We start from the raw sequence: 20,020 nt of genomic DNA, 5'->3' as shown, positions 1-20,020 counted from the left end.
AAACTTTTTAAAATTATTATTTAAAAAATCCCCAATGTTAGGATTTGTTAACTAAATTTCATATTTTATTATATATTAAAAATTAATACTTTGCCTAAATGAAATCTATTTTTTGAAGTGCTTAAATTCAACATTTAGGATTGTCAGAAGACATCAAAATAAATGAAGGATATGCTAACATGCATTTATCCTTATTGTAGAAACAAATTCAGCTCTCTAAAGTACACATTCAATAATATTTTTAGAAATAGCATGAAATAACAACAAAAGGAACTGCATGGTGTTTTATCTATGAATATGAACCATTGATCATCATCTAGGAAATGTGGTAAAGTTCATCTTCTCAGGAGAAAAATCTTTCTGTGAAGCAAATCTACAAATACGCCAACTCCACTCACATTTAAAAGGAATTTTTAATTGGGAGATTTCTATTACTATTGATAATATTTCTCCAACTCACTCCCTGATACATAGGACACATGTATGAAGTGTAAGGCTAATTTTCTTAAATGTGAACAATTTTGTCATGTCCCAGCCCTGCATGCTGCTGTTGTAGACACAGGAGAGAATTTAAATTGACTACCCATCTGGATTTTGATGGGGATACATTACATTTATTTGATAAAATGGAAATGTTAAGGAAAATTTAATACTGAGTTGAAGAAAAAATTGGCAACATGACAGTTTGGTTCTGTCTATATTTTTATCCTCTTTGGAAAAAATAGATCAAGAGCTGGTTCCCTCCCTCTCATTCATAATCATTTGTCAAGAGGAGGACAGCTGAAAATGGATAATTTTTCAACCTTCTTTCCATTAGACTAAACTACTTCAATTTTCTCTACCTCAATTATTTGACTTATAAGTTAAAAATTAAAATTATAGAGTTTATAATTTACATTTTATATTATGATTTAGTTTTAACTAATGCTCAGAGGTTATCTTAAAAAAAGGAAAAAGGAAACAAAAATTAGGTATTATTTTAAAAATCATTGATTTTTCTTTCCTTCAAGGAATACCTAGAAAACTACCTAAAATTCTCTTCTGGAGCATAAGTGTAATTTTCTATGACTCTTCAAATTACTCATCTGCAAAAAGGTTTATTTTCATAATTGAAATTTTCTTGGTTTAGTTTTTTTTTTCTCCCAGAAATTTGAGGACTTACAGATACAGATATACGAGCCAGATTCCAAATTTTACACGATATTCATGGGTTGTTTTAGCATGGCCCTCATGGGTGAAATAGCTTTTATCAGTAGCCAGCATTCCATAGACCATTGGACCCTTCCGATCGGTCACTGAATTAGTAAACATGATTGATTGGCATCCCATTAAATCAGGTGTAAGAAAATTTTATAAGAAAAATTAAATCGTACTAGAAGACTATGAAGTATGAACCATCAACCGGCATATGTGACACGCAGGGTGTGCACAGACACACACCCCACCGCCTGGATGTCTACAGTAGCTGAGCATAGAATCTAACGTCGACTCTTGTCGACTCTTGGTCCTATGAACAGCAATTCTCCTTTATTTATGGGTTTGTGGGTATGAAGAATCAAACCCCAGGACATTTATTCAGAATATTTATGAACTGTGCCTAATAGCAAAATGCAGAACTTTTTCTTCTGAGTTCAAACTGGCTTGTATTTTTAAACTCAACACTATAGCCAGACTCAACAAGAGTTTAGAGAAAATTAGTATAAACAAACTGAGATAGAACAGGACGTGCAGATTAGGGATTAGAGTGACCCCAACTGAGTTTTTCTGTTTATTACTTGGATCAAAGTACAAGGAAGACAAAGAATGGCCTAATTTTCATGCCAGTGACCTCAGGATAACCAGCCCTGCAAAGTATCATTTTTCTACTTCCAAGACTTCTCTGGGGAATTCAAATAAAAATTGGTTCCTTTCCTCCTCGGAGAGGACATCTGGAGAGTTTATCAATGGATAGGAATTTGTCTCTCACTGTGAAGAGCCTGTGATGTCTCTTCACGCGCACCGAGGGAATGCAGGCTTTGCGCAGCTGCAGGCCTTGACTGTTTTTTTTAGACCCAGCCCCAGACTTGGGTCTGAAGGGGAAATTTATAGGTGGGGTGATGTGCACCGTGAGCTCACACTTTTACTAGACAAATTAGATAGGTTTCAATCCACGCAGCTGTAAACGATGTCCTGCCGAGTTCCACCTGAACTTTTACAGCTTTTCATAAATCAGTACCTACTGGCCACAGAGCGCGGTCATTAAAAAGAAATCATGGAAATTGCATGTTTGCTCAGGGGAAGCAAAAAAATAACTTTCCTCCCCCTTCTCCCTCCCTCCCTGTATTTAGGTTTGTGAATTATTCTTGTATGGATTTTCAGACTGCTGCATTAAAGAGGTAGGCACATACTTTCTTCTCATCAACTCCTATTTTACCTGCACATGGCTTCACACCAATTAGCACCTGATATTGGGGACCCAACGTCAATAAACAACTGCCAGTCCCAAGCGTGTCTTCTTGGGAGGATGCTATTTCAATATTGCATCAAAATTCTGAATCACTAGGGTTGAACGTTAAGTTACCCTTTTATGACATAAAAAGACTCCTTTCGGTACGCAAAAGGCTTTCATTTTCACGAATAATACACATTGCCTGCGTAAGTAAGTAGGTCCCAACTGAGTTTAGAAGCAAATATCAGGAACATTAGGGATGTACCCTCTACCACTATCATTATCTGTTCTGAATAGTGTCAGGGAATATATTTACTCAAGAATAGTTTCTTAAAGGCAGAATATTAACTGTATATTATTGTCTGAAACTAGTAACCTAATTTTTCAATGTCTTTTAGGATTTACTGTTAATTTTTTTTATTTGAAGTAGTATCTTCTCACCATATTTCAATGGGGAGATTTTTGTATTCACCAATTTTTTAAATGTGGATTTATCACAATCTTGATCTTTTTATCATTAACATTAAAAATTCCAGGTAAGATTAAGCAAATTTAATTTGTCATCAGTAACTAAAAATAATTTTGAGTATACAGAGTTCCCAGCAGGAGAGTAGTTGGTACATGACACATTAGGGAGAAGTAAAGTCGTCATGTTTATTTTAGTTATCTCTAGGCCTTACGGATAAGAATCTTAGCAGTTATAGCTATTACCTCTGCTTTAATTCTTCCCAGTGGCAAAATTACCTACTTTGACTTTTAAGATTAAAAAAAAAATCGTCTGGGTGTCTGGCATACTTGCCTCCCTCTAAAAGGTTCTGCATCCTATTTAATCAGTGAGGAAAATCAGCCTGTCAGTTTCAGAATTGGGGTCAAAGTCACATTGACAAACATTTTGTTGTTGTTGTTGTTAGACTTCTCATAAAGGATGCAGTATTTGCCAAAAAGTTATTCTCAAAAAGAATTATATTATGTTTTCTTAGAAATCAGAAGCATTTTATTTACACTTTGTTTACTTATTACACTTAATTTAGTGCCATTAACAGGGAACAATCACTAGCATTGCCTATGTCTGCTCCTGTTTATCCTGCAAGTTAATAAAAATTAAATCCCTTCAAAATTAGTGATCAATGAAATGGAACAATATATTTTAAATTATTTCAATAAATTAACTAAGTATGATTGGATCTGCAGAACCTCATTCTAAATTACAATTAAAGGGGCGCCCGGGTGGCTCAGTCACTTAAGCATCTAGCTCTTGATTTCGGCTCAGGTCAGGGTCACGAGAGATTAAATAACCGTGTTTGGACTCCATGCTCGGGAGGAGGGAGAGAGGCTGCCTGAGATTTTCTCCCTCGCCCTCTGCCACTGCTCCTCACTCACAAGTTTTCTCTAAAACAAATAATTAATCTTTAAAAAAACAAAAAAATTAAAAAAACAAATTACAATCCAATATATTGTTTAAGACCTTAAGCTGTGAATTTGGGTGCTTCACTTTAGAACCTCATTCTAAACACATGAATGTAATATTTAATACTTTATGCCAAAAATTTGTATCCCATAAATTACAATATTATTGAAGAATCCTACTGCCTGGAGTATGAAAATTATGTAAATTTAAAGAAAAAATAATTGCTTTATTTAATTTTACATAAATATCCAAAAATTAAAAAGGGCATGTTACTGCTGAATAGAAATGAATGAATTTATTTCTCATTTTTCTCTATTGTTCATCTTCTTTATTTTTAATTTAGCTACATTCATAAAAATAACTTAATTTATTTAAATCCAGGAGCTATATTTTATATGTAATATAAAGCTAACTGAATATGTATATACTACGAAAAATATGTATCATAAATTAATTTAAATAATACAAAATTAATCCTTCAAAATAGTCTCTTTTAAAAAATGAATTAAAAAAAATAAAAATAAAAATAAAAAATAAAAAATGAATTTTTAAATTTTTGGGGGGCTGGAGAGGGAGGAGGGGAGAGAGAATTCCAAGCAGGATGTGCCACCCAGGCTAAAAATGAAAAAAAAATTTTTTTAAAGATTTTATTTATCATCTATTCATGAGAGACACAGAGAGAGAGAGAGAGAGAGAGAGAGGCAGAGACACAGGCAGAGGGAGAAGCAGGCTCCATGCAGGGAGCCCAACGCAGGACTTGATCCTGGAACTCCAGGATCACACCCTGGGCTAGCTAAAGGCAGACACACAACCGCTGAGCCACCCGGGCATCCCTGAATTTTGTTTTTTACTTTTATCGGTATAACCAAATTATGTGTTAGGAAGTAATAGAAAATTTATCATTATAAGACCACTTTCTATTTGTTTTTATGGAAGTATTTTCTATCAAGAACTTCTTTAAGGGATGCCTGGGTGGCTCGGCAGTTGAGCATGGCCCCCAGGGTCCTGGGTTCAAGTCCTGCATGGGCTCCCCGCAGGGAGCCTGCCTCTCCCTCTGCCTGTGTCTCTGCCTCTCTGTGCGTCTCTCATGAATAAATAAATATCTAAAACCCCGGGGTCGTTGTCCTTGCTTAGAGAAATGGCTCTTTCCCCTTGGGGCCCGCACCCCCTTCAGCAGCTCCTCATAACAGCTCCCTGCTTCGGGCCCTGGAGAAGCCCGGGAGCGCGGCCCGCGGAGGCGGAGGGCGCAGTGCTTCTGGCCCCTGCCGCCGGGGGCGCTCCGGAGCCCCCTCCCCACCCCGGGCCCGTCCCGGCCTCTGGCGGGGCGCAAGGGCCGACGCGCTGGGGCCCCGAGGCCGGGCTGCGGGCGGCGGGAGAAGCTCCGGGGGAAGGATGCACGGCCTGTCCCCGGGAGCCCCGGCCTCTGCTCACAGGCCACCTGCCCTGGTCCGGGGGGCGGGGGGCGGGGGGGGGGGCTGCCGCGGGAATCAGGATTCCAGAAAACCAGCAGCCTCCCTGCGAGACCGCGCTGCGCCCTCGGCCTGCTGCTGCCCCCGCCGGCGCTCGCGCTCCCTCTCTCCCGCTCTCTCCCGCTCTCTCCCGCTCTCTCCCGCTCTCTCCCGCTCTCTCCAGCTCTCTCTCGCTCTTGCTCGCTCTGATGTGCCCCGTGTCTCACCCCCCCCAACCGTCGGGCCGCGCCCCGAGACCTCGTCTCTGGCCCGAATTCCCTCCTCCTCTCTCTGGCTGGAGGAGGTCCTGCGGGGACCAGCGAAGGCACCCCAGCTCCTCCCTAGGACCGTCTCCCCCTGCAGCGTCCTCAGGCCTGGGCGCCGGGGAACTAGCCAAGACCCCAGGGGGCCCGACCCCGCGGGGCCCTAAGGACCTTCCAAGGTTCCTCTTTTCCTCGTGGACAGAGTCCAGATTTCTAGGGACGCCGTTAGGTCACCCATCATCCATTCAATCTATCCGGTTCCCTCCTCACACTCGCCTGTTTTGCTCTTATCCTATATTCCAGCAGAATTGTACGATGCAATACATTTTGGAAATATCCTAAGTTTTCGTGCGTCTTGCTCCTCTGCACCACGTTTCCCTCGCCGGGTGCGGCCTTATCTGCCACAGCAATGTCATCCCCGTGCAGCTAATCACCATGAGGCCTAGCGTGGTGCCTGGCGCCAGGTGGCTGCTACCTACGCACCCGGGCTTCATGGTGACCTTCGGCTAAACTTCCAATGCAGCAGGTCTCCTCCAATTACTCTGCTTTTAGGAAAATAAATCAATTATCAGAAGACAACATGAAATTTAATGTAACTCCGCCGTCTTCTCACCACCTCCCGTGACATCTGCGTGGGTTTTGGGCTGGCCCACCCTGACCAGGTGCGTAGAGACCGTCCCACCTCCAGTGGTGATGCCACCAGGCCACGCTTTTTTTTTTTTTTTTTTTTTGGAAAAATGTAAATAAAGTTTATTTTATGCTGCAGAGAAAGATGCAATCGATTTGGAGAAGAATGAGATCCAGCCAAGTGTCAGCTGGAGATGCAGAAGGATGGGCGCTTGGCAGAGGTGGAAACTGGGAGCAAGGGCAGTGCGTGTCCAGAGCTCTGACACCAAAATTTCAGAAGTTGCTGTGTTGGCTTTTTCCCTTGATGATTTTGTTCCAGAATTTACCAGCGTGAAATCTTCTAAACACGTTAGTGTGGGCCCTATAAGACGTCAAAGTATTGTGCAGCCATCAGTAGAGAAAGGGAAAACACCACTTCCCCAGTTTGGCTAACTGTAGGAAACGAGAGAAGAGCTTCTTTAATTCTTGCCTCCTCCATTTGTAGATTTGTGGTCCTGGGCCAGTGGCGGCGTTGGCATCACCTGGGAGCTGGGCAGAAACACAGAAGCCTCGCAAGCCCCAGCCGCCCCGAGAGATGCCTGTCAGGGATCATGGATCGGGACTCCAATGAAGGTGGAGAAGTGCGGTGATGCACGGTGGAAGGTGTCCGTGGCCCCGTGTGGGATAGATCCCGCCCTAGAGCCAACTGGACTCGCCTGGACTCTGAGAACACCATCGCCCTGGGAATGACACGATAATGTGACTCCTGCTAACGGGCGTCGCAGGCGAGATTCAGCACGCTGACCTGGTGGCTCCTTTGGAACCTTGGATCATGGGGGCCGCTCACAAGCTCCGGCCGGGTGGGTCTGCGAGCTGCTTAGGGGGGACGTTTCTGGAGTTGAGCTGACAGGAAGAGAAATGTGAAATTTTGCACAGGGGAAAATTTTAAGCTTTTAGTATCACGGCTGATGTCTGCGAAATCTATATAATGAATAGAAAAAAAAAAACTAGAATGTTTTTTAAATTGTGTATCTATTGAAGTGGACATGTATTATTTTGGAAAACATACGTGCTTGTGCTTCACAGACACGGGCTCACGTACCAGCTGGGCGGTGGCCACCCAAGGCCAGGTGGTGTCGCGCTGGCACCGGGCGAACAGGATGCTGTGCACCCTCAATGACGTGCGGGGCCCAGCTACCACAAGGTGCTGGAGGAGAGGGAGGGGGCACGCCCCGGGATCCGACCAGGGGACCAGCCCGGGCCCCTGTGCTCGCCTCTGAGTGCTCCAGGGCCGCGAGTCCGGGGGCATCGCCCGATCGCCCCAAGGTGCCCTCCGCTCGCCCCTCGCCCCCCAGCAGGTGCGTTACTCGAATCCTGTCACTTCCCTGCTTTCAGCGCCTTAATGGGGCCTCATGCATATCAAAAAAAAAAAAAAAAGAAAAAGAAAAAGCCCCAAGTCTTTACAGGGCCAGCGGGAGGGGGCGGGCAGAGAGGGGCCAGGAGACGGAGGGGGAAGGGGGCAGGAGAGGGAGGGAGGGGGAGGGAGGCAGGAGAGGGAGGGAGAAGGAGGGGGGTAGGAGAGGGAGGGCGCAGGAGAGGGAGGGAGGAGGAGGGGGCAGGAGAGGGAAGGAGGGGGAGGGGGGCAGGAGAGGGAGGGGGCAGGAGAGGGAGGGCGGGGAGGGGGCGGGGGGGGGGGGGTGGTCTTCTCCGCCCGCGGAGGGCACGGCCCCTCGTCCTCTCCTATCAGTAGGAGCCAAGGCAGGATGGGTGGGTGCAGGCTATGGGCACCCCTGGAACCCCATGTGCAGGCCAGTGCCTCGATGGCGTGCGTGGCCGGGGCACCACTGGGAAAGTAGGCGGGAAGGGGACGAGCTCCGTGGGTCATGACGATGGACGAAGCCGTCGTCGTTCAAGCGGGAAAGCACATCTACTAAAGGGGAAGGAATATATTTTCTTGGGCAACTTGAGCTGGTCGCTAATGAATCCGTATTTGACGCAATCCACCCCGCTGCGTGTTTTAATGGCAGTAAGTAAACACGTCAACACAATTCCCAAGACTTTCATGTTTAAGTGAATTAAGATCTACAGCACCTCTTGGAAAAAAATATTTCCCTAAAATTACAAGTTTTGTGACAAAATATACAGAATTTATTCAAGTATCAAAAATATATGGACTCCTGGATGGCCCAGCGGTTGAGCGCCTGCCTTGGGCCCAGGGCGTGACCCCAGGGTCCCGGGATCGAGCCCTGCGTCGGGCTCCCCGCAGGGGGCCTGCTTCTCCCTCTGCCTGGGCTCTGCTTCTGTGTCTCTCATGAATAAATAAAATCTTAAGAAAATACACGGTGCAAAGCCTGGGTCATGTGTCCCAGGCCAAGTGCTCCTGTTGGCCCCTGCTAGCGCCCCCTGCTAGCTCCCGGGGGCATCAGGCCCCCCTCGCTGTGACCAGCCGTGGGCTCAGCCCACACTTGCTCAGTTCCGGTGGGAGGACCTGCACCCCTGGGGCGCAGTGCTCCAGGAGCCCTGTCAGTTGTGAAGCTTTATTCCAAATAACAAATGAATTGGGAATTCACCTGAATTCACCACCGCTCCAGGACATTTCTTTTTTGTTTTTCCCCTTAAATTTTTTTCTGTTTAAATAGTAGGGAGTGAAAGGAAGCTTCGTGTCCAGGGCTCCTCCTCCTCCCGCAAACACCACCCTGAATGTAGACCCTCAGTCACCCTGGGAGTTAACAATATCTGCAAATCACAACTAAACCACATAAGGATTTCTCTTGAAAGGCTTTGTTTTTGTGTTTGTGTTTGTGTGTGTGTGTGTGTGTGTGTGTGTGTGTGTGTGTTTTAAGGAAGAAAAGAAAGACAGTTTTCTCCAGTTGTCAGGAATAGAAGTTCCATAGAATGCAGTTAGGGAAGTGGGAGGAAAAAAAAGTAAATCAGCACACGGGGCATAGAAAATACATGGGTTTCAGAGTGAGTGCAGAATGCGGAATCTAAGTGTCACCTGGCGGCCGCGCTGGTGATGATCTTCAGGCTGCCTGGGTTCCGGATGAGCTTGTCCAGAATGCTGACAATCTGCTCAAACTTGGGTCTGTTGTTTCTGTCCTTCTGCCAGCAGTCCAGCATCAGCTGGTAGAGCGCAGCCGGGCAGTCCATGGGCGGGGGCAGCCGATAGCCTTCATCCACAGCTTTGATGACCTGTGCGAGAAGCAGTATCCCGGAGCTTAGGGACCGAGGCTCCCGTTATTGTCCACGGGAAGGACGATACTTAAACTGTGAATATTGGAAAGTTAAGTGGAAAAATCTCATTTTCAGTTACTTAAAAGGATGACGGCTTATCAGGTAAGTGAGATTGTTCATGCCGCCCAGAAATGTTGTGCAAAGAAGGTCGAGAGAGAGAGGGGAAGTGGATTTAGGAAAGAAGCATTGGTAAAGCTCCTTTTCACCTAAGAATCAGAGGACACAGTCTACCATATAGAAAATGCAGTGAGTTACAAAGATATGATTATTTGGTAATACAGATTTGTGTGGAATACTGTTCATATATGAGTGAATGCAGAAAAAGTTAGTCTGTGGATTTTAGCTCTCTTTCATTCCGAGGGCACCTTCCAAACCATAGGAACTTCCTTGGGTAAGAATCCTACGTGCTGAACCGGGAAGTGACTATTAGTTCACGTGTACTTTTCAATCACATAAAACAGTGATTTTCAAGCTTACTGTGCAGCCAAATAACCTGCAGGACGTAATATAGAGATCGCTCTCCTCTGATCGCCTAAGCCTGGAGGGAGGCCTGAGATTTTGTATTACTGCTAACTCCCAGGCTCTGCTGAAGCTACTGGTCCAGAGACCACACTTTGAGATCCTCCGATACAGAGAAAATTTGGAACACAGAGACGTGGAGATGTGAGTCTGATTTTCCCAGCACTGTTATAAATATAGCTTGACTGGACAAGCACAGAAAGGTTTTAGATGCCGGTGCAGTAAGTGCAGCTTTACATGTAATGAGCAGCAAACGACTGAGAGCATCTCAGCGTTCCACCTTGCGGGTCTCTGAGACCATGCTCAAGGCCTCTGGCTGAGCACACATGGAAGTCTCCCGAGTGCTGGTCCCATGTCAATAGTATCCTTTTGCTGAGCATTTGTAAAACATGACTCATAAAAACAAAAATCCTTTTCAGAAATCATATCACACTTACAATAGAAAATTAGAATTATTTTTCCATCCAGACACTTCACTTCGTGTGACTAAATTCTCGTACAAGTTTAATACATTAAGACAAACAACATACTAGAGACTGGTTGCTCTGTCTGACTTTGGGAAATACTACGTTTCAGTAAACAAAACGTCAGCCTCGATGCACGCATAGAAATCCACAAAGGGTGGCAGGCATGTGGCTTATTAATGTCACACAGAGACAACTTTGCCGTCAAAATACTTCAAACAGTCTCCCATATCTATGGGCTATCTTTTCAGTCACGTATTTCACTACATTCTTGCTACAAACATCTTCATTTTCTCTCATTTCCAAACCCCTGCTTAAGGGAAACACGTAAAGCCGTAAGAGCAACTCAGTTAATATCCTTGTAAGACTTGGCAACTGTTGCATTTCTTCTAAGTATTCTATTTCAGTGTCACAAACCGGGAGCCACCTGGTTTCATTATGCTCCACTTCCTTGCACAGCTTGATCTCTTAATCTGAACCCATAATTCACGGACGACAAATACTTACATCCTGATTGGACATCTCCCAGTACGGCCTCTCTCCATAGGACATCACCTCCCAGAGAACAATCCCGTAGCTCCACACGTCGCTGGCTGACGTGAACTTGCGGTAAGCAATAGCTTCTGGGGATGTCCACCGGATTGGGATCTTCCCTCCCTTTAAACATAAAATCACGTACACATATGATCAATGCACGGAACACATACATGGTCGTACGGAATCTTCGCTGCATGTGTCAGGCTACTTCTCTTCTGAAATGGGATATGGGTTTAGGCTGAAATGCCTTGATTATTTTATTTAATACCAACCACAGTAAGCGGCATAGCATGCACTGAGGGTTTGCTTCCAATCAATCTGATGAAGGGACAACATTTTACAATTGTTTAGACACTGCTGGTTTATATCAACTACGTCATGTTAATTACTCATCTACCAAAGTAGATGTGCTACAGGGTGTAGTGGGATTGAACGAGGTATCCTGAGTCAACATTTATCCATCTGACATAGATTTATGCTTGGCCAAGCCATGTTAGTTCAAAAGGCCAGTTAATATTTGTAAAGAGCTTATACCAAAAAAAAAAAAAAAAAAAAAAAAAAAAAACCCCAAAACCAAAAACCAAACCCTTATAGCAGTCCTTGACACCTAAGTTCTCATTGGTGTTTGTTAGCTAAGTAAATTCAAAGGTCATACCCCTAAAAAGCTCTGCTCAATACATAGTCAATCACGTAGGTTGGCATACCAGGGCTTCACCGCATCACTAACCCCTGAAGTCCCTTCCATGCTACTAGGCACCATGCGGCCTCAACAGGTCCATTAACTACATTCCCAGGACTTACAGTCTGGAGGAGAATATTGCTTCTCTGAGTTATGAGAGATATAAAGGTAGAGCTCCCAGGGAACTTGCTCTCGGTTTAATAAATACATTTAATAAAAGTGTGTCGAGTAGCAACCATATGGGAAGTATTAGGCTAGTCACTCCCGGGACACAAACATAAATAACACGCAAGCCCGCGTGGTGGCAAAATCTCCGGCAAACGGGGATGGCATTAGCTGTTCTGAATCATGGAAGGCCAGAGAAGCGCCTGGTCCTTAGCTGCCCACACCTGGCCCGGTGGGCGAGTCAGGTGGGGCGTCACACGTTCAGCTGCGGTACCGCCGGGTCCTCGCTCCTCGCGCCCCCTTCCCTCCACCTGCGGGGGGCAGGCTCGGGGTCACCGCTCCGCGCATCCCCATCCCCTCCACCTGCAGGGGCGCAGGCTCGGGGTCACCGCTCCGCGCACCCCCATCCCCTCCACCTGCAGGGGCGCAGGCTCGGGGTCACCGCTCCGCGCACCCCCATCCCCTCCACCTGCGGGGGGCAGGCTCGGGGTCACCGCTCCGCGCACCCCCATCCCCTCCACCTGCAGGGGCACAGGCTCGGGGTCACCGCTCCGCGCACCCCCATCCCCTCTACCTGCGGGAGGCAGGCTCGGGGTCACCGCTCCCCGCGCCCCCATCCCCTCCACCTGCGGGGGGCAGGCTCGGGGTCACCGCTCCGCGCACCCCCATCCCCTCCACCTGCGGGGCGCAGGCTCGGGGTGCAGCACGGGCCGGGGCGCTCTCCCGGGAGGCCGCGGGGTGGCCTGCGGGATCGGCTTTGGGAGGCCCACTTCCTGCAGCTCGGCCGCTGCGTGCACAGGTGGGCCGTGGGCCCGAGGCAGCTGGGGGATGACGGGCATTGTCCCTGCGCGGCGCCGGCTTGGAGGCCCGGCCACACCCCCCTGACCCGGGGCCGGGGGGGGGGGGGGGGAGGCGGCTAGTGCACCCCACGGTAAGCGGACGCTTTTGAAGAAGTTTCCAAGATCTCTATGCAGAGAGAATGTCGGAGAAGGTACTGGAAAGGGACGGGGAGGGATCCCTGGGTGGCTCAGCGGTTTAGCGCCGCCTTCGGCCCAGGGGCGTGACCCCGGGTCCCGGGATCGAGTCCCACGTCGGGCTCCCTGCATGGAGCCTGCTTCTCCCTCTGCCTGTGGCTCTGCCTCTCTCTCTCTCTCTGGGTGTCTCTCATGAATAAATAAACAAAATCTTTAAAAAGAAAGAAAGGAAAGAAAGAAAGAAAGAAGGAAAGAAAGAAAGAAAGAAAGAAAGAAAGAAAGAAAGAAAGAAAGAAAGAAAGAAGAAAGAAAGAAAGAAAGAAGAGAAAGAAAGAAAGAAGAAAGAGAAGAAGAAAGGAGAAAGAAAGAAAGAGAAAGAAAGAAGAGAAAGAGAAAGAAAGAAAGAAAAGAAAGAAAGAAAGAAAAGAAAGAAAGAAAGAAAGAAAGAAAGAAAGAAAGAAAGAAAGAAAGAAAGAAAGAAAGAGAAAGAAAAGGACGGGGAGGTGGAGCGGGGATTTAACCATCGGTAAACTGAGGCAGCTTCAGCCTGCGGAGGACGGGGTCCCCGTAATGGGCGGCACCTCGGTGCGTCCCGGGGACGCTGTCCTTCCAGCGAGCCGCCGGCGCGGCAGGTGGGCTCACCCCAGGTTTGCAGGGCCCCCGGCCTGCTGACCGCCCCCGACAGGCCACTAGCTCTCGGGCCGACGCTGCGGGCCTGCAGGCTGGCTCCGGAGGTCAGTACAATTTTTAAACAAAAACATGAATTTCGCGTGGCTAAGACTCGCGCTGACTGAAAATCCTTGGTAGGTTAACCTGCGAGGTGAGCCTGTCTCTAGGAGTTCACGCCACAGACGCCTCCGGCCGCTGTCCTTGCACCCAGGGAAGGACGTAAAACATAAAACAGAATCCGAACATCAACAATAAACAGACCGTGTTTAAAATTTAGAGCACTGGGGAAAGACTTACAGTTTTGAGCGTAGGATCAAGAGCAAATGAGAGTGAAGTTTTAACAGGAGTAAAAGTCATACACTCACGGGTTCCCTGTACCGGGGGTAGCGCTACTGACATTTTAGATCAGATTAATGATTTGATGTGGGGACTGTCCCGTGTGCTGTAAGCCGGTTAGTAGCACCCCTGGCCTTCACGGCTCGGGAACACTGGCGTCCCGGCACTTGTGACACAGCCCAAAATGTCTCCAGACAATGCAAATACCTCGTAGGAGCAAAACTGTCCCCACCTGAGAACTACTGCTTGAGATGGTGCGTGACAAGCTTTACCTCGCAAGGGAAAGTAATTCGGATGAGGTCCAGGATTTCCCTGGGATTTTAGGTAGAATGAATGGAATTAACTTTCTCTCTCCCTCTTTTTTTTTTTTTTTCCTTACCATTCACACCCTTTCCATGGATGTTTTTATTTCTGTTCTAGTCAAGTGAGGGCCAAGTTCATCATGGCCAATTTGGGTAACTGAGTTTTGGTAAATGTAACAGTATCCCTTTGAGGTGTTTCTATTTTCAGTTTTTTTTAATGTTTTTATGTTTTTTGTTATTTTCTCCTTTCTTTTTAGCTTTCTTCTACCCCCCCTTTTGTTTTAAAAAAAAGAGGATGATTTCCTGTTGCAAATGAAAATAATAATAATGTCTTCATCAAACAGAGGTATCTATGACCAAAGAGTTTAGTAAGAAACGTGTTTTTCCTTCAAAAACAAACATTACCTATGGTTTCAGAAACATAAATGTCATTGACATAGGGAGACACTGGATACAAGTCCTTAAGGGCTCAGTTCAGTTCTGAAGTACAGGTGAAAGAAGAATCCATACATTTTGATAGAATCCTACTTCACAGTAAGGGTGTCTGTCTTCAAGCTAAGCATCTGTAGATCGGATACTATCAAAATAAAATAAAATGAGTCTATAAATGTCTGAGTCACTAAATTTCCTACAAATCATCCATCATAGAATTTATTTATACTTTTACTGCTGATTGATCACAAAAATTCCCCCTTTTCCCCCCTACTCACTACCCTAATAAAATCTGAGCTGGTAGTGTGTGACTTTTTTCTTTTTTCAGGTCCAGAAATTACTTTCTCAGATATGTATGTGGGAGGCATTCTGAAATTTTAGATGCTTTTCAAATAATTGCCAGACACATCCTTCAGTGAGCAACCCAAAGACTTGGTTTTGATGAGACAATAACGAGTCATCATTTGGCACCCTTGGTTCCCGCGGCGGTATGACTACTCAAGTACACCTGTTCTAAATGAGCTAAACTTTTTTTTTTTTTTAAGATTTTATTTATTTATTCATGATAGTCACACAGAGAGAGAGAGAGAGGCAGAGACATAGGCAGAGGGAGAAGCAGGCTCCATGCAGGGAGCCCAATGTGGGATTCGATCCCGGGTCTCCAGGATCGCGCCCTGGGCCAAAGGCAGGCGCCAAACCGTTGCGCCACCCAGGGATCCCTAAATGAGCTAAACTTTGAAATCCGTTGACGATCTAAGATGTGCTTGGAAAAATGCTAGTGGGCACTGAGGGTCCTCGAAAGCATAGCCAGTTACTATAAAGATGATTTATGAAGATGTATTAGTCACAACACACAAAAGCATTGTAAAGTGAACACATTTACCTACGCTGCTCTCTGTATCCACATGCAAGCTCTCCAGATATTTACGTATTTGAGAAATGTCCCCAGTTGCGTGAAGCGAGCTCAGAATGGAATTAGTCTAAAATCTCAATTGTAGAGGGACATCCAGGACAGAACCAACCGTTCATGCGTCTTTCCCTACCTAAGATGCCAAGCCTTGGCCCTGCTGCCCTCTGCGCTGCATAGCCCAGTGATTGGGCCTGGGAGGACTTTATCGTCACTCGCTCCATCTCCTTCTGAAGTGTAGCAGAAAGCGAGAGTCTTGGTTTCTGGTTCAATTCTAGCAGAATGTTTAATTTTGCCAAGTTCCTTGACTTCTCCGTGTGCAGCTAGCTCGTCCTTCGTAAACTGGGGATTTTTTTTTTTAAGATTTTTTATTTATTTATTCATGGCAGAGGGGCGGGGGAGAGAGAGACAGGCAGAGGGAGAGGGAGAGAAGCAGGCTCCATGCAGGGAGCCTGACGTGGGACTTGATCCCAGGTCTCCAGGATCACACCCCAGGCTGAAGGTGGAGCCAAACCGCTAAGCCACCGGGGCTGCCCTAAACTGGGGATCTTGGGGAGTATCTTGAACAGCTGTGCTAATCCATGAGCCTGAGCTCCCTCAACTCTCAAATGTCTGCCTTAAACCTACAGGCATAGCAAGGATGCAGGCATTCATAATATTGATTATTTTGGAAAAGATAATCCTAAATTTGGATCTACTGATCTATTGGTTGTCATACCTGGATTTACTCCTATAGAATTCTTACAGAAAATTTAAAAGAGAAGAATAAAACGACGCATGCAAAGATACTAAGGATTCTCCGGGCAGAGACATTACATAATGGCTATCCTCAAATCCAGGATTAGGTGAAGTAGTCCAAGACCTTGTTCACTTTGTCCGGAAATAGCGTTGGATTAAACCTAGTCTTAAAAGATCCTGCAATTCAGTTCTCTAAGCTTAATGAATTTAGACAGTTCAAACGAGACATTTGGCTAAAAGCCTGAATTTTTCAGGCCCTCAACTACAGCCAGCTCTTTCACCATGGGCTACAGGGCTTCAGGTCTTGATTTCTAAAGAAAAAGGAGTATAATTGCCAAACTCTCTGGACATGAATGCATAATATCTCATATCTGCCCCAATTTTTTCTCTAATTATATATACAAATCTCTCCCCATCGATTTAGTAAATGCTGTGCTGATCCATGGTTCACACTGTCTGCTGGCAAGCCCTGTCAGATCTCGCTCTCAGAGGGACAAAGGAGGCTAGAGAGTTTATCTTAGTAAAATCCTGAGTAATTGAGTGTTTAACCTGGAGGCAAAATCTGGCTTCTCAACAGTGGACCTACAGAGATGAATCATTCCACTCATTCGACTTAGCCTCTATCTGACGTCAGGGACCAACCTTCATTCACAATGAGGTGAGGGGCAACCCGGGAAGCCCCTGGGGAAGCATCTGTTCTTCTCCCCACTCGCCCAGATCTAAAAGCCATTGAGAGGATCACCCTGGCAGGTGCTGCCTGCCTCAAGATACCAGGACAGATGATCTCCTAGGTAGCAAGAGCCTAAACTTTCGAGGCGTTTCGACATTATGTGAAATGTGTAAGAATTTCTTAAAATACAGCAAAATCTTCAGCTTGCATTCTAAGTTTCTCTATGGCTATCCAGGCAATGCAAATAAATGGCTTTTCGGTTACTTTCTGCTAGGGTCAAATTAGGTCATCTGACGTATAATGTCTATCTTCAAAAAAAACAGTGTGAAACATTTACAGCTAAGGCTAAAGATATTTCAGAGTTCAGTGAGGTTTAAAATGTTAAATTTTTCTGTTTTATATATACCCAACCCTCATTTTTTTTAGATGATTAAAGAAATTCATTTGAAAGTGTGTGTTTTTAGCACTTGAATAGTTTTCCAAAGAAGCAACATCATAAGTAAATATGTCAGAAAGATCTATTTGGTGTAGTGAGAATACTGGATAACTGTGATCACAATATTAGAAGTGGAAATATCTAGTAAGTAACCAAAAAAGTACAAAACGCGAGTGAGCTTGATTTGTTTAGTACTGGTGATTGTAAAATAAGGAAAGATGAAATGATATGTTGAGAATGTCAAAAATCTAAAAAGATAATATTGAGTACATGTCACGGCAATGGTTCCCTTATAGGTTCATGTTTTGTAACAGCTTGAATTCTGGGGCAATTCCAGAGCAGGAGTCAGCAAACAAAAGAGGGAAGAAGTCATGGCAGCACATTTGAATCATGACGTGCAGAATCATGGTTGAAGAGGGTGATGGGACAAAAGTGAGTCACAGCATTAGCCATCGCAGACATCTGTCCATTTAGGATGTCAAGACTGCTGCACTTGCCAAGGAATCTGGGACTGGACAATGGCTTCAAGCAATGCTTCGGGCAATGTGTGATCATGTATTTGAAAATGTGGGAATAAAAAAAAAAAAAGAAAGAAAATGTGGGATATCCACAGCGAACTGGAACTAATACCAGCAAGTGATTTTTACTACACTCCAGGCTCACCAACACAGGAGACTAGACCCGTCGCTATGAGCCTGGTGTCTAGTCGGAGTTAGATCATGAATCTGACTTCCTAATGTGCCTTCTTGCAAGGTAAGCCTGTTGGAATCAGAACGATGATTACAATTAATTTGTTAAATTGAAAAAAGAGTTAAAGCAAAATAAATCTTGTTTGGTTAACCATGATATTTATGTATTCCTTCACTGTCCCAACTCGTGGTTCTAATGACATTTATTTTATCAGGGAACTCCCTTAATCTTCCTAAACTAAAATAACACCCTCCTCCACGCCCCACATTTTCCGTCCTACTTCCCTGCCTTGCTACCTCTTCCTTGTCTATTTATTACCTGAATCCCTGATAAATCCTATTTATCACCCTAGAATGTGAACTCACCAGCTCAGTGCTTTGTTTTATTTACTGCTGGGTCCTTTGGCCCAGGGCCGTGCCTGCTATACCACAGGCACTCAATAGTGAATGAATGAATGATGCGCTTTAGAGATAACTGTTCCTGCTGGAGACTCTACGTCATATTTCACACACCAGCTCCATGCTACTATGTTCTACTCCAGAATTATGCTGTGGTTTTTTCCCACATAAATCTGGATAGATTATTTTCACATGTTCAAATGTTTGTGGTCTCTCTCCCTCTCTCTTAATTGGGTGACTAGAAAGTATTAGCTCTTCATTAAGTTTTAATGAAACAGGTATTTTCTGATTTTGAATATATATGAAGCTACATAAGATTTATCCATCCTGATCCTAGAAGAGAAGGGAATAAATTCATGATTGACATTGTTTGGGTTCAAAGCTTAAAATACATCACTATATGAAGGCCATTGATTAGATGTTTATGTGTTACTTTTCTCATTTCTGTATAAGTGACACATGATACATATTACTTACCAAAATAATATAATTTTCTTTTTATAGCACACCAGTTCCTGGTATTCATAGTTTATAGTCCTGGGCTACAGCAGAATAAAGGCTCATGTTTTCTATTGTTTATTTGTTTATATCCTTAGAATGGAATTATCCTGACCAGGAGCATTTAACTACTTAGCTTTTTTTTTTTTTTACTACTTAGCTTTTAGCCACTTGTATGAGCCACTTTTTTTGTTTGTTTGTTATCTTGCAAATTAAAATAGGTAAAAACAAAAACAAAAATAAACTGTAGTAGAATATTTCTGGCATTAGGTTGGCACATTTTAAAGAAAAAATCAAATAAATTATTATGTAAGATAAGATTTCTTTCTCCTTCACTTAACACACAAGGCCTGTGATAACTGTTTATTTGCTTTTATCTTCTAAAAATTAAATAGATGTTAATGGGCTATAGGACATGTAATGGAAGGGAGAAATTTCTTATCCAGTATAAAAATCCAGGTGTTAATGACTCAGTCTGCATCTTTAGGACAGAAATAAAAAGAAAAGAAAATTGAAAAATGAAGAGTATAACCAAAAACAAATCATCTGGCTTTCTCAAATTGCCCAATTGGGTTTATGTGGTAATTATATCCCTAAAATGAATTTGGGAGCTTGAGAATTGGGTTGACTTTGTATAATACAGCATATAAATTAGATAAAAGCCTATATCTTCTCTAACTTGATCCTGTTAAATAGTAAATTGAGCACCACCACGGTGGAATTCGGACCCCATTTATTTGAACATATGAATAAAAGAATGTTCAGATGCACAGATGCATGCATGCACATAAAAAACGCTAACCTAACCATTTGAAATGAAATTTCATAAGAAAAAGACTAAAAATTAATTTAGTGATAAACAATTTTCACCAATAATTCCATGGTTCTGTTAAAATGAAATAAATTGGTAATTCAGTGCAAAAAAAAAAAAAAAAAGGCAACGTGCTGTAACTGTGCTCTGAATTCCTATGATAGGAAATCAAAGAGAGGCAGTTCACTTCTGTGTTTGTTTTTCTCAACAACAAAAAGTTTCTGCAGGTCGAAGGCCGCAGGGCTAAATGCTCCCCCCAATAAAACCGGCGCCTTCCGACGAAGGCAACTTCTGGATGCGGCTGCTCTCGCGCTTTCCAGGCCTTTCCTCAAGCCCTGCTGCACCGTGCGATACGGACGAAAATGTTATTTGGTTTTCAGGGCGCCCAGAAGGGCGGTTGTCGCGGGG

At 44.5% G+C, this 20,020-nt stretch overlaps 1 protein-coding gene across 1 annotated transcript in view; it reads right to left on the bottom strand.

Moving 5' to 3' along the window:
• EPHA3 (EPH receptor A3) overlaps positions 1-20,020 on the bottom strand; it is a 97,149-nt gene that overhangs the window by 35,361 nt on the left and 41,768 nt on the right. Inside the window, exons 11-12 of the mRNA XM_038583245.1 lie at positions 10,878-11,027; positions 9,152-9,345 (exon numbers count right to left, since the gene is read on the bottom strand). Of these exons, the coding sequence (XP_038439173.1) occupies positions 9,152-9,345; positions 10,878-11,027 (344 nt within the window). The remainder of the gene's footprint in view (positions 1-9,151; positions 9,346-10,877; positions 11,028-20,020) is intronic.

This window comes from Canis lupus, chromosome 33, assembly GCF_011100685.1.
Source record: "Canis lupus familiaris isolate Mischka breed German Shepherd chromosome 33, alternate assembly UU_Cfam_GSD_1.0, whole genome shotgun sequence".
Classification (NCBI taxonomy): Eukaryota; Metazoa; Chordata; class Mammalia; order Carnivora; family Canidae; genus Canis; species Canis lupus.
This window is presented reverse-complemented; position numbering and strand designations above follow the sequence as displayed.